This window comes from Rissa tridactyla, chromosome 7 (assembly GCF_028500815.1).
Source record: "Rissa tridactyla isolate bRisTri1 chromosome 7, bRisTri1.patW.cur.20221130, whole genome shotgun sequence".
NCBI lineage: Eukaryota > Metazoa > Chordata > Aves > Charadriiformes > Laridae > Rissa > Rissa tridactyla.
In genome coordinates, this window is record NC_071472.1 from 53,271,783 (window position 1) to 53,284,175 (window position 12,393).

General features: G+C 54.8%; 1 protein-coding gene across 3 annotated transcripts in view; it reads left to right on the forward strand.

Annotated features, from left to right (window-relative positions):
* The window catches only part of SMG6 (SMG6 nonsense mediated mRNA decay factor), a 119,739-nt gene that overhangs the window by 23,605 nt on the left and 83,741 nt on the right, over positions 1 to 12,393 (forward strand). For all 3 annotated transcript variants that reach the window (XM_054208535.1, XM_054208532.1, XM_054208533.1), the window contains exons 9-10: positions 5,802 to 5,863; positions 9,706 to 9,851. In XM_054208535.1, the coding sequence (XP_054064510.1) occupies positions 5,802 to 5,863; positions 9,706 to 9,851 (208 nt within the window). The remainder of the gene's footprint in view (positions 1 to 5,801; positions 5,864 to 9,705; positions 9,852 to 12,393) is intronic.

A 12,393-nucleotide genomic window follows, 5' to 3' on the forward strand; every position in this document is an offset into this window, starting at 1 on the left:
CGTGATAAGCCTGTGTGAGCGCGCTGTAGCCATCGTTACCTGAAGCTCCGTTCGCCTTTGTGTCGCAGGCAGTTTGGCAGCAGAATTTGCTTTCGGTTCGTCGATTTAAAAACGTTGCTAGTGAGTCCCTACCGACCTCTTTCCATCCGCTTTAGCGAGGGTCTCTGAAGGCTGCTGCTTTTTAAGAGGTTACTTAATCAGGTTTTAATCTATTTAATGGTAATATTTTTATCAAGAATGTTATGTATTACTAATTTATAGAAACCGAACTTAGATACAGATTTGGTTGAAAAGGAAATAACGTGCGTATAAATATTCTATTTGACCTGTTTTCCTTAAATTGAAAGTTCCACTAGTAAATCCGTTACTAAGTAATGTTAAATTTATTTCTAGGTCAGATGTTTGTTTCATTGCCAGTGAAGTTACCGCTGCTTGATTTTTTTGATTACCAAAGCGTGCAATTTTCTTGCTTGTGTCTCTCATCTCACCGGCTCCCTTCAGCGATGAAGGGAAAAATCAAAAGCTCATTGGTTTTACTGGGGGGACTTCAGCTCTTATAGACTGCAACTCTTATAGCCATGAGATGTGTCCTGGAGCTGCTGCAGCCCAAAAAATCAGGAAGCTGCAGGAATGTCTCAAGGTCTCTTTACCTGGAAATGAATTTTTCTATGCCTCAAGGCCACGATACATCAGGGTTCCCTCTTTCTTCCATGTCGTAGCAAATTGGATTTTACCTTCGTGCAGTGTCTCAGGTTAAGCATCAGGATTCTCGCTGGAATTGCTTTTAATGCTACAGAAATGAATCTGTTTCAGGGCAGGACGTTGCAGCTGTTAAACAGAAACCTGCACTAGGACACGTGGCAAGAAGCGGCTGAGGTGGGCTCAGTATCCATTTGTGGTTGCAGGTGGTGTATGAAAAGGAATGATTATGGTAATTAGCCCAGCTGGAATTTGCCCACATCTCTGTGGGTATCTTGTAAATACTGTAAAAATGCCAGACGATCTTACTAGCCCTTTTGTCTTGCCTCCTTTATGTAGGTAGCCATTTATCCAAAGCACTTGCCACTAGCGCTTTGTTGCGATTGCACCTGTAACAGCAAAAACCTCCTCCTGGTTTCTCGCCAGTCGAGCCCCCTGCAGCGTCTTGGGTTTTTCGGGAAGCTCTGTGTCAGCGCTCGGTGCTATTTCAGTGAGATACTGCCGTGGAAAACACCAGGCAGAGCTGTGCCCTGCGCCTTTGGGATGGCGTTGGATAAAGACTCAGGCTCGTATCTGTCAGGCCGTCTCCAGGGGAGGTAGTGGTCTCGCTGCTGCCCTTGGGCTGGGTGGTGCAAAGCTCTGAAGGAGCTGCCTGCGGAAGAGAGGGATAATCTTAATAGTTAACATGGTATATCTAGCCCTTGAGCTAGGAGTGAGAATACGGCATGATTTGGGTGCCTGGATGTTATTTCACGCAGTTCTCAGCAAGGAAGCTGTGCCTGGAAAAGCCTGGCTGCCCAAGAAACCCTGAAAATATCTGGGACGAGTGTGGTACGTGTTTTGGAGCGGAGCTATGTGGCTCTGTGGTCTGTATCTCAACCCCTTGTCACCGAGGAGACCCCTAGACTCAGGAGAACGTCCCGCTGTGCTCCAGTCCCTTCCACTCCGGTGGAGACGGCGCATTTGTTACAGGCAGTTTTGCATCTGGTCTCTTGATTAATGGACTTGTCTTTTGCAGCCTATTTTGACTCTGACACCACTTTCTGCTCCACAGATGCTTTGCTGATGTTGAAGAAAGTTTGCCTCGCTTGATAAAGACCAGATCCTGAAATTTACTTCCAAACCTGAAGTAACAATTTTTAACTTGAAATGCTTTTTCCCCAGGAGTCACCGCTCCAGAATCCTTCCCTTATTTGGTGCCTCCTTCACAGCTGGGACTGATGCTCAGGTGCCAAAGCTCTGTGCGCTCCTCGCAGTGAGCCAAATGGGTCCGTGCTGGGTTCGAGTGCGGCAGCTCCACTTCCCAGCCCGGTTCGTAGCACTCCTTTTCCAGCACCCCCCCGCGGTGGCATTTCCAGTCTTTCCGTGCTGGGGTGGGAGACACCGTTTTCAACCCTTTTTGGTCAGCGCACCGTCTCTTGAGGTTGGGTCTTGCTTTCTTCTTTTCTGGCTCAAGACATGACAAACCTTTCCTGAAGCTGTCTCACCACCTCTGTTCTGCGTGTTGTCAGGATGTACTCCTCGTGGCCTCTCGGTGATTTGAGCTGGCTGTTCCAGGACCGTTGCTATCTCTGCACTTAGCTGCTCCGCGAGAAGTTGTTAGTCACTGTTGATGTCTTCCATGGTAACAAATCCAGTTTGGTTGGCGGTGCAGTGTGTGAATGCTCCCCAAGCAGCAGTGGGCTGCTTCCTCTGGTGAGGTTGCCTCTTCCCAGGTGGATTTAGTCTGTCTGCACATGCTGACTCATGACAGCCGAAACAGCTGTTTTCAGCTTCAGGCACTACTGTGTGCAGGGACCCCTTCTTCTTCTTGACAGCTGGTTTGTTTTTATAACTAATGCCTTCACTATATGCTCATAACTTCCATATCTGTGATGCCCGCTTTTCAACTGGAAGGGCCAAAATCCATTTTTTGACATAGTTTCGTTGTTGTATAAGCCTTACTTGGTGGGCTCTTCTCAAGCGACCAACTGGGACCAGCCAAATTTGGTTCCCCAGCCCAAGGAGCAAAGCTGCCCTCGAAGGGCAGCGACGTAAGCGCGCAGGGAGCCCTGTCTTCCCTTGGCGTCCTGACATTGGCACAAGGACCGTTTTCAGGAAACCCTTGGAGGGATCCGACCCTCGGACTGCGCAGTGAGCGGGATGAAGGCAAGGAGTTTGCGGGTCTCATGCTAGCACCGTCAGGGTAGCGACCACGCTCGTAGGGCTTTGGGGAAGCGTTCCTCTCTGCCGTGCGACTGCAGAACAGCAGGTGACGGGACTTCCTCCTCCCTGCCCTGAAGCCGGGCCGCTCGGTGGAAGTCACTGTTTCCCTCTCGCCGTGAGAAGCGGCGTTTGACGGGAGGAGCAGGCAGGGCTCCCGGAGACTGAGGGACAGGTGAGTCACTACAGAAAGAGTCATTCAGAGAAAAGCCCAGTCAAAGCAACCCGTGGCCTTAGCGTGAACTCGGAGACGAAAGGTCCAAAGTTAAGTGATGAGCTCATCAAAACCTTGAGGCTGTGAGAGAAGAAGTGGTGAAAGAAGCGTGAGAGGTGCCTTCTTGAGATGCCACAGTGCTGGGGCACACAGGTCTCTGCCTGGGCTTGCTGGGTTCGCGTTTAAGTTGGCAAGAGGTATGAAACATGCATCTTTCCTAGAGGCAGGTATCCTGCTTCCTTTAAATAAAGATCATATATTTGCACGTATCCACGACCCCATTCAGCACTGGTTCCTGTGGAGTGTGACTGGTTAGTCCTTGGGATTGCGAGTGAAAAGGGCTGAGCGTGAAACTTGCTCTGAGAAGATGGGGGCGAAGCCGAGGTCCTGGGGAGCCCTCCCAGAGCCAGGCGTCTCCGTGGGAACGCTCTGGGCATGTCCCTGCTGGGCGCAGGCGTCACTTTCCATTCAAGGTGGGGAGTTTTGGTACTCCCCCGCTGCCAGTAAAGAGGTGCTGGGATTGCAGGGCGAGCGCTCCCGGGGCTGCGGGTGAACGTGGGCCTTGAGGGGAAAAAAAAATAACCAACAAATTTCTGCCTCAATTTCTTTTTTTTCCCCCATGAGCGGCGTGCCAACCAGCATTGCAACAGGCTGCCCAGTAGACACGGGTATGGGTACGTGATTGCAGCCGGAGCCCCGGCGCTGGTCACGAACCAGCTTCCTACCTGCACGAGCTGTTGCTGGAAAAGAAATACGCTAACATTTTCAAGCTCTTAGTTGCCGTGGTGTCCTAAGGAGGATGGTGGAGAAGCACCTACGTCCAAAATTTGCTGGCAGGGTGAATAAGGGCTTTGCTGTGCTGTCCCAATATTCCCCAGTCTCTTCTGGGTCTCATCTGCAGAGTTAATAAAATGGTGGCAAATAAAGTCGAGTTCCAGTGGAAAGGGCTCTTTAGGGCGGCAGTAAAATAGTGAGTAAGCAAGAACCCCTTGCTGCGGGGGCCAGTTTAATTGGTCTGGTTTGTTTTATGAGACAGGTTTTATGTTTAAACTCGCACATGGCCCAGGAGCGACTCTGCAGCAGGGCATCATTCTCCTGCATGGGTCCTCCGGGAACGCAGCCCGGGTTAATTACACCTAACCGAGCAATCGCACCTCGCCGAGCAGCTGGCATAAGTCATGGCGTGAGCCGAAGGGTTCGGCAAATGAGGGTGGGAGGTAAAGCCAGAGCCGGGACTGCCCGTGATAAGCATCCCCTACAGCCAGCCATGACGGGGAGCGCGGTGCTGCCTGGAGGCACTGGTTGGTGGCCGTCTCGCACCGTCTTGCATGACCATGGCCGGGCATTGCCACAGCCCTGCCCGGTAACCTCGTCCTCCCTCTGCGCGTCTGATCCCCCCCCCCCCCCCCCCCCCATAAATGGAAGTGGCGTCGCTGACCTTTATAGAGGGGGTTCAAGATATAAAAATTGGCGTGTGAATGGGAGCAGAGCAGTGGTGCTCAGGCTGGGTCGCTCCTGGTCAGCATCTCCCCACCTGGTGCTGGGGGCCTGGCTTTTCTCACCGCGCTGAGGCTGTGCAGGCGCGTGGGTGCGAGAGGAAAAGCCTCTTGCTGTGGAGAAGGTAAGAGCCAGGCCAGTCCTCTCCTAGCATGACACAGCCACCTCCAGGGCCAGGCAAAGTGACTGCTTACCCACCCGCAGCCTCCTTCAAAGCCCTTTAGATAAGGACTGGGAAAGCCCGGAGCTCTGCTGAGCTAGCAGAGGTGGCTTAGAGCAGCAGTAAGTAATTATTCAAGTCAGGTTTTGGTGTTACTGGAGCTAAGGAGGGCAGGAAGCTGCCTTCACAGCGTGTGCTCCAGCCAGCTCCCCCTCTGTCCCCTTAGCCCCATGTTGCTCTGGTAGTTCGATGGCGGCATCGCTGCTGCAGGCTTTCAGGGGCTTTTCTGATGTGTCTGATCGCCAGCTCCCTCTCTGTAATTGCTTAAGGCTGGGGTTAAACAAAGGGGTGCAGCGTCACCCCCATGCCCCCACGCTTCTGAAAGCTGCTCCTGGCAGGGCACAAACAAATGCTGCTGGGCTCGCTGCGTTGGCTTCTCTGCGGAAAAGCACTGGGGAGGAGGACAGTCCGCTCCCTCTCCGCGTTGACCAGAGGCTGCTCAGCCTCTGCCGCAGTTGTGGAGCACTGAACAAGTTGCTTCTGTTGGTTGGTTGGTTTTTTTTGTTTGTTTGTTTTTTTTTTTTCCCCCGTTGGTGGGAAACGCTGGTGGGAAGGGCTGCCCTTGAGGGGGGACTCCTTTTGCGTGAGCCCTTTGGCTTTGCTCCGCTTCGGGCTCACGGGGTGCGATGGAGGAACCCTTTAGCCAAGAGCTGACCCGCAGGCAGTCGGAGCTGCCCGGGGCCGGTGCCCGCTGGGCTGGTGGCCCTGCGAGGGAGCCCAGGACCCGGCAGAGGGTGCTGTGTCTCCATCGCCTCTCCCTGCTCCAGCTCCAGCTGTTTGGCACTTGCCCGTGCCTGTGTGCATGATGTTTGTAAGAGTTTGGGCATGTCCATTTGGTTCCCATCTCCAGTGCCACCCCCGGCATCCAGGCCAGGTTCTTCTGTCACTGGGGACATTCTTAATTCACAGGAAATAGGAGAGAGTTTAATTGTTTTCTCCTCTCTCTCTTTTTTTTTTTTTCCCATGCAGCTGAACAAAAGGTTCATCCTCAGTTTTCTCCATGCCCATGGGAAGCTGTTTACCAGGATTGGGTAAGTGTGCAGGATGTTTATTTTATTTTCCTACATTACAAGTCTTTTTGGAATTTAATATTGTTAGCAACTAAGCTGTGTTTGGAGCTGAGGGCACAGGGTGTGAATTCTTGCAGGCCTAGCCTCCTGGTTCTTATTCTCCTTACCCGCCCTCCGATCCACACTGGTTATTGTTTGGGCTTTTTCTTCCCCCACCTCAAGGTCTGGTCCTGCCTGTGCACCGGGACCCTCTGGCAGAGGCCGATACTCACACAGGAAGGACTAATGGCTGTTTTCTCTCTCTCCCACCACCTAACCCTGCCCTGTCTCCCTTAATTTCTGGTTTTACCCCCCTCTCTCCCATTGCCCCCCTCCTTCACCAGCGGAGAGGTGGCTCTGGGGGGCTCTCGGTGGCGGTGCCCGCAAGGAGCGCAAAGCCATCGAGGCAGAATCAGGCAGTGGCTGAAAGCCGCCGTCCAGAGCGTGTCAAGACAAGTCTTGCCCTTCGTCTCCTCGCTGCCGTTTCAGTGAAAGCCTCGTAACCGAGAGCTGCCACGGCTGTGGGAATGGGTTTATACAAAGTGCCCTTGGCAATGTCTGTCAAAAACTGGTTTCAAGTAATTGAACAGCTACCCTTGAAGCAAAGCAAGCCTGATACAGGTCTGGGCTGAGATCCCAGCCTGAGGGACGTCCTTCTGACCCAGAGAGCAAAGCTCAGCCTCGCAGCCCAGGGGCTTCCCACGGAGATGTCCCACCTCCAGATCTGGGCTGGCCCTTGCTCTCGGGTGATGCGTCGACTGTTGTGGTGAGGCCTCACGTGGGTTCAGGTGGTCTCCAGCAACGGTGGTCTCTGCTTGAGCCTGCCAGTGCCTCGTAAGCAGATGTAGTTTCATGAGCTCTGTTGGCTCCTTCAGTCTCTTGTGGAAATAAGGGCTGAGAGACCTTTTTCAGGCCACTAAAGTGAAGGTAGTGTGAACGCAAAGTGGCATCTTTTCCCTACTGTTGGTTTTTTGACTCAGATGCACGGTTCCCTGCCTCTGTCTGGGGATGTCCCCTTTCCCTCCTGGAGCGGGGAAGCACAGCAGTGCGGGACACGCCGACCCTGCCAAGCAGCCTCAGCGCTTGCTCCATCCAACGTGCTCTTTGGGGTGGCCAGTCAGGAGCTTGACTTTGGACCCTTCGTAAAGCAATGGGAAGTAGAAGCTGTGCTGGCCAATTTGTCGAAGCTCTGATTGTCTGAGGGCAAGGAGGAGAACAATCCGCTCGCTGCCAGCGCTGTTGATCTCTCCCTGAGTCACAAGGCACTGATTATCTGCTTGCGGGCAGCAGGCTGGCCTGCAGCGAGGAGGCAGAACTGAATGTCCTCCTGCCCGCAGCAAAGAGGAGGAAAGCTGCAAGAGCCCGTGGAAGGTTTGGTAACGGCAGCGTGTCTGCGCCGGAGGGCAGAGCATCCGGGGAGCTGCTGGTCCTCGGCCCTGTGGGGCCGTGCTCGCGGCCCAGCTCCGGTTGAACGCGTGCCAGCAGGGGGATTAATGGGGATGTTGCAGAGATTGCTTGCACATTTGGCTCCTGAGACCTTTGTGAAATTAAGATGCAGGGTTTGAGGCGGTTGCTTCCCAGGGCAGTCATTTAGAAAACCCAAGTATGTTTAATGGTACAATATCCCCTGAAGTACTTAGAAGGGAACTAGAAAGTAATACCATGACACAGGAAGAGAAAATCGTCCAGCCCTGCTAAACAGCTTCCGCGCTTAAAATAGGTAAAAGGTGAGGAATAGTTGAGTCCTCTTTGGGCAGGATCTTCAGTGATTTATCTGTAAAAGGTATGGAAAAGATGATGTTGCCCTAATTGGACTCTTTTGCTCCTAAAACCACAGGTAAGCCATTTATTAAAAGCTTCCGCTCTGCTCCTGACCTGCTGGTTCTGAGCTCAGTGGGGTTACTGCATGCCATTCCAGATGTGCTGCGGTATCAAAGCACAGCTGGCGGGGCTGAGGAAGCCCTCGCTCCTTCTTGTTGTTGTTCCATGGCAATAATCTTCCATCTCCGCACTAACAATCCATCCTGCAAAGGGCTCCTCCATCCCCAGTGTCCTGTCTGCCCTAGGAGGATGTTGCTGGAGATGCTGGATGTGGTCTGAGATTTCTCAAAATTAGGAAGTCTTTAGAAGCAATCAGTTTGCTCTAATTCCCTGGCTGTGCCCCAAACCCAGGGAAGTTGCCTCTTCCAGGGGGAGCAGTGCTTTTGAACCGGCAGAGCTGCTCCGTTCTGCACAGCTACAAAGTACAAGGGGTGTGTTTGTTACAGCCCATGTTTTTGGGAAGGTAGGAGAGACTTTGAACTGCTCCAGCAAACAGTGCCCGGGGAGAGGGTGCCCCTGCTGCTAGGCAGAACCGGTTGTTGAAAGGCATCCGTGAAATATGGTTAAGAAGAAAGCCATTTCTGTCTTTAAAAATAGAGCCTATTGCTGTCCTGAAAGTCTGTTGGGGAAGCCCAGCAGAATTGCCCATGTGGGTTACCAGAAGTGGCTTGCTAATCCAGCCTGCAGCGTGCTGATATCGCAAGATCTGAATCTCTCGGGGGAAGATAGAGGAAATTGCTATGGAGGCCCCTGAGGTTGCCTGCCCTGGCTCCAGATGCCTCACCCCCTGCGGATTTTGGCTCCCTGGCTCCCGTGTGGGTACAGTAGTACAATGTCACTGATAACTGGAGCGGGCACTTGCTGCGAAACAGATATTTGTTCTTGCTGGGTCTGGCTTTTTCTAGCGTAGGAGCAAGAAGTAACACAGCGAGCTCAGCAGAAGAGGCAATGGGACAGGAGGACCTCCCTTCCCTCTCCCCCCGCCCCCCCCCCCCCCCCCCAAGTAGTTGGAAACTATTTTTGGCAGATTCTTGGTTATAAAGTTGTCTTCATGGGATACCAGGGTGAGGACTTTCTTTGGGAGGGCCGTTGTGGGCAACCATGTCTCGGTCATTTTTGTGAACTGACTGTGCTCTTCATTGCTGTCAGTTCGGTTTTTGACCCCACTTCAGCTGGGTGGTTGCTGAGGATCCGACAGCCCTGATAAGTAACCTCAGCTAATTCCCTCGGTGATGCCAGATGAAGAGTCGGATAAACGTGTCAGATTTCTGTGGGCGCTTGTGAGCGGTGTTGAAAGCGCACCCCGTCCCCGGCCGTGGCACTGTAGCCACTGGCTGCTGTGTCCTGATGAGCGACAGCAGCCCTGTGCGCTGCAGGGACCAGCTCCAGCTTTAACGCTTCCAGCAGCTAGACGAGACCAGTCGTTAGCCTGCCAGTCCCTGTCCTGTGGGCCTCTAAGTGATGAAGTTTTAGGGGCTCAATCACAGTGCCGGGGAGTGTGTAGCCTGGGGGGACGGGGCTTGGTGCCATGGGATCCGATCCTGCACCGTTCCTCTGGAGGAAGCACGCTCTGGCCAACATTCAATGCACTGGAATTGCCACATCCGCAATGTGGCACCAGTGTGTGCAGTTTGCTGTAGCCTGGGTTTCTCGGGAGTCCCATGGGCTGCTCCTGGTCCAAGTGAGCTGCTGGCCCCTTGGCACCCCTCCCAGATTGGTAGAAGTCAGTAGAAAAAAATGGTTGGTCAGAAATGACTCATAAAGGCCGTGTTTTCCTGCCAAAGGAATGCTGCCTGTCGGTCACAGAGCAATCCCTCGCTACCCTCTCTAAGGAAGGCTTCAGCTGCCTCTGTCGCAGCCTGCACCTTCATTCCCCACAGGAGACGGCACCCCAGGGGGTCCCCCCTCCCCAGGAGAGGTGACGCTGAATGAGCTGTGCCAACTGACCGCCCTGCGCCCCGGGGGCACAGCCTGCGCTCTACAGACTCTCTCTCTGTCTGCAGGATGGAGACTTTCCCTGCGGTGGCCGAGGAGGTCCTGAGGGAGTTCCAGGTCCTGCTGCAGCACAGCCCCCCTCCCATCGGAAGCACCCGCATGCTCCAGCTTGTGGCAATCAACATGTTTGCAGTGTACAACTCCCAGCCCAAAGGTACCACGTGCTGCTTTAGGGGAAGCGGGCTGGGGATCAGCCGCTCTCTGTATGGCCGAGTTGCTCACGGAGGAGGGTGGGGGGGACTCATCCGCTGAAGACTGACGGGGACGCGGAGCGGTGGTTGGATGCGTGGGGGTGTCGGCATGTGTAGGGACAGCAAAGGGACCTTGGTGGAGCTGGCAGAGGCACCTGAGGAGTGAGGCGGCATCACATCTCCCTGGAGCCCGAGTCATGAAGCACAGAAGGAAGGCACTGCTTTATGGCTCTGCCTTTCCAGCATTTAGCTTGGGCCTTGCTCAGTGCCCACGCTGGCACCGGAAGGGCTGGGAGCATCTTGGAGGCCTTGGCTTTTGGGAGAGTGGCGTTGCCTGTGACCACTTGTGTCTGTGCAGGCAGCTGGGTGATGTGAAAGCCCAGGCTGGAGGCTATTCCCCATATTAAGACACCTAGAGATCTAGTATTACTCATCCTCCTCCTCCTCTCCTCCATCCACCCGGGAGGCTGTAAGTGCTCTCTGCCATTGCCAGGTTTAACGTGCCGTTCAGCAGAGATGCCACCAAACCAGAGTGTCCTCTGCTGAGTTTGAAATGGTGCTTCCAGGGGACGTGCTTTCCCTGTGGCCCCCCAACACGCACGGTGGCAGGTGCCCAGATCTGCCTGAGCCGCCCGCTTGGGAGCAGGGATGGGGCTGAACTCTCTGGGTGGGAGGAAGCAGCGTTTCGCATGCCAATGGCTTGGGATTTAGATCCCAAAGATGGAGGCCTCCAGCTGATGTATTTCAGTCAAAGCCACCATGTGGGCGATCAGGCTGAGCCCCAGAGAGCTGCTGCTGGAAGATGTCTCCCTCCTGAGCCAGCTGGCTACTTGTCATGCCGGTGGTTAGTGGCCGAGGTCAGCTGATGGAGCGAAACGGCGTCGGCCGGAGGGCTGGGAAGCGGCTCCCGTGTGCCGTGCCTGCTGCCTGGCCAGCCTCGCAGGCACCCTCCTCTCCCGGGGGAAGCCCTGGGGGAACTGGAAATGTCAGTCCTGCTGGCGAGGCAGCCTTGCCCTCCCGCCTGCTAGATGCCAACCAGCGACGGTGTGTTTATCTTTGAGCTGCAAAGTACTTTACGATTATGAGCAAATGCCTCTGCGCAGCCCCCCGGTAGGTATATTAATAGCGGTGTCTGTGCCGCAGACGGGAGCTGGTGGTAAAGAGAGGAAGAGATTTGTCTGGGCTGTACGGCAAGCCCCTGTGGCAGAGCTGGAAGCGATCCCAGCTCTCAGACCACTGGACTCTGCTCTTCAGTCCGTAGCCGAGTTGCGGATGTGTGTGAGTGACAGAAAGGGAGCGCTTTTTTATCTCCTGTGAAAAATAAGTATTCTTGGAGTTTGCTGCCTCCTGTGTGGGTAACTGCCAGCTGCTCCCAGCTTTCGGATCTCTGGAGAAAGCGAACCCGTTCCTGCTGGGGACTGCAGGCTGCGCGGAGCAGGTGGTGGTGTTCGTGAAATGCCCGCAGGTCGGATGGCACTGCGGCTGCCATCCGATGCCTGGCGCCCCTCGGGGATTTCCCTGAGGGCTCCTTGCTCTGGCAACCCTAAAACATTGCAGGGACTGTTGTTGGCAAAGCAAATCCTGTTGTCAGCGCAAAATGCCCTGGTGATCTCCGAGCGCTCGTGTGCGGAGTGCTGGCACAGCCCGGGTTGGGCTCGGTGCCAACACTGTGATATTGAGAAGAGTTGGGTGCAGAAGCCGGGGGTGGGGGGAGGAAGCAAAGGGCCTGGAGTTTAAAAGGCAAGCAAGAATGTTTGCTGAGTTATTACCAAGTGCCCAGCACGGGCTGAGGGTGTTGGCTCCTTCCCCGGCGTGTGGCTTGCTGTGGGCAGAGGACTGGCTGGAGCATACGGCAGAAACGGCTGTCGGGAAGGTGCGGGTTTCCATTTCCCAGCACATGAGTCACCTCCCCGGGTTGCGGTAGCCGTGGGCAGCGGCGGGAGCGGGTGCGAGGGGGCTGATCCTCCCGTGTGGGAGGCCGGGAGGGCGCAGGGAGCAGTCCCACCCTGCCTCCATCCCCATTGCCAGGAAGCGTTACTGGGGAGCCGCGAGCCGGGCTCGCCGTAGTCGGAGCTTGGCTGCGTCAGCTCCGTTGAGCTGGATCTAACTTTGCCGTTGGACCAAACGACCTCCAGAGATCTCCTCCTACTGAAATCCTTTCTGCAAATCTGGGATGGGAGCGTGTCTGTGTCCTTCCCATCGCAGGGGCCTGTCTGACCTTCAGCTGCGAGCTCTCAGTAGCAGGGGGAGATCTGTGGGTTTGGGGCCGGGGAGGGAGGTCTGTCTGAGAGGCTCTCTTCCCTGCTGTCCGGGGGTAGTTCCCTCCTGGGGTAGCTGCTCCCTCTCTCCCCCGCTGTGTACGTCCAGGTCTCTGGAGTCCCAGCTGCTCCTGAGAAACTTGTAAACTTGTTTGCTTGCCCCGTGTCTGGTGTCTAATGAATCCCTCGTGCTGGGATCCAGTGGTGCTAGCAGTTGTGGGGCGGTGCCACTGGCAAAACAGTCTCG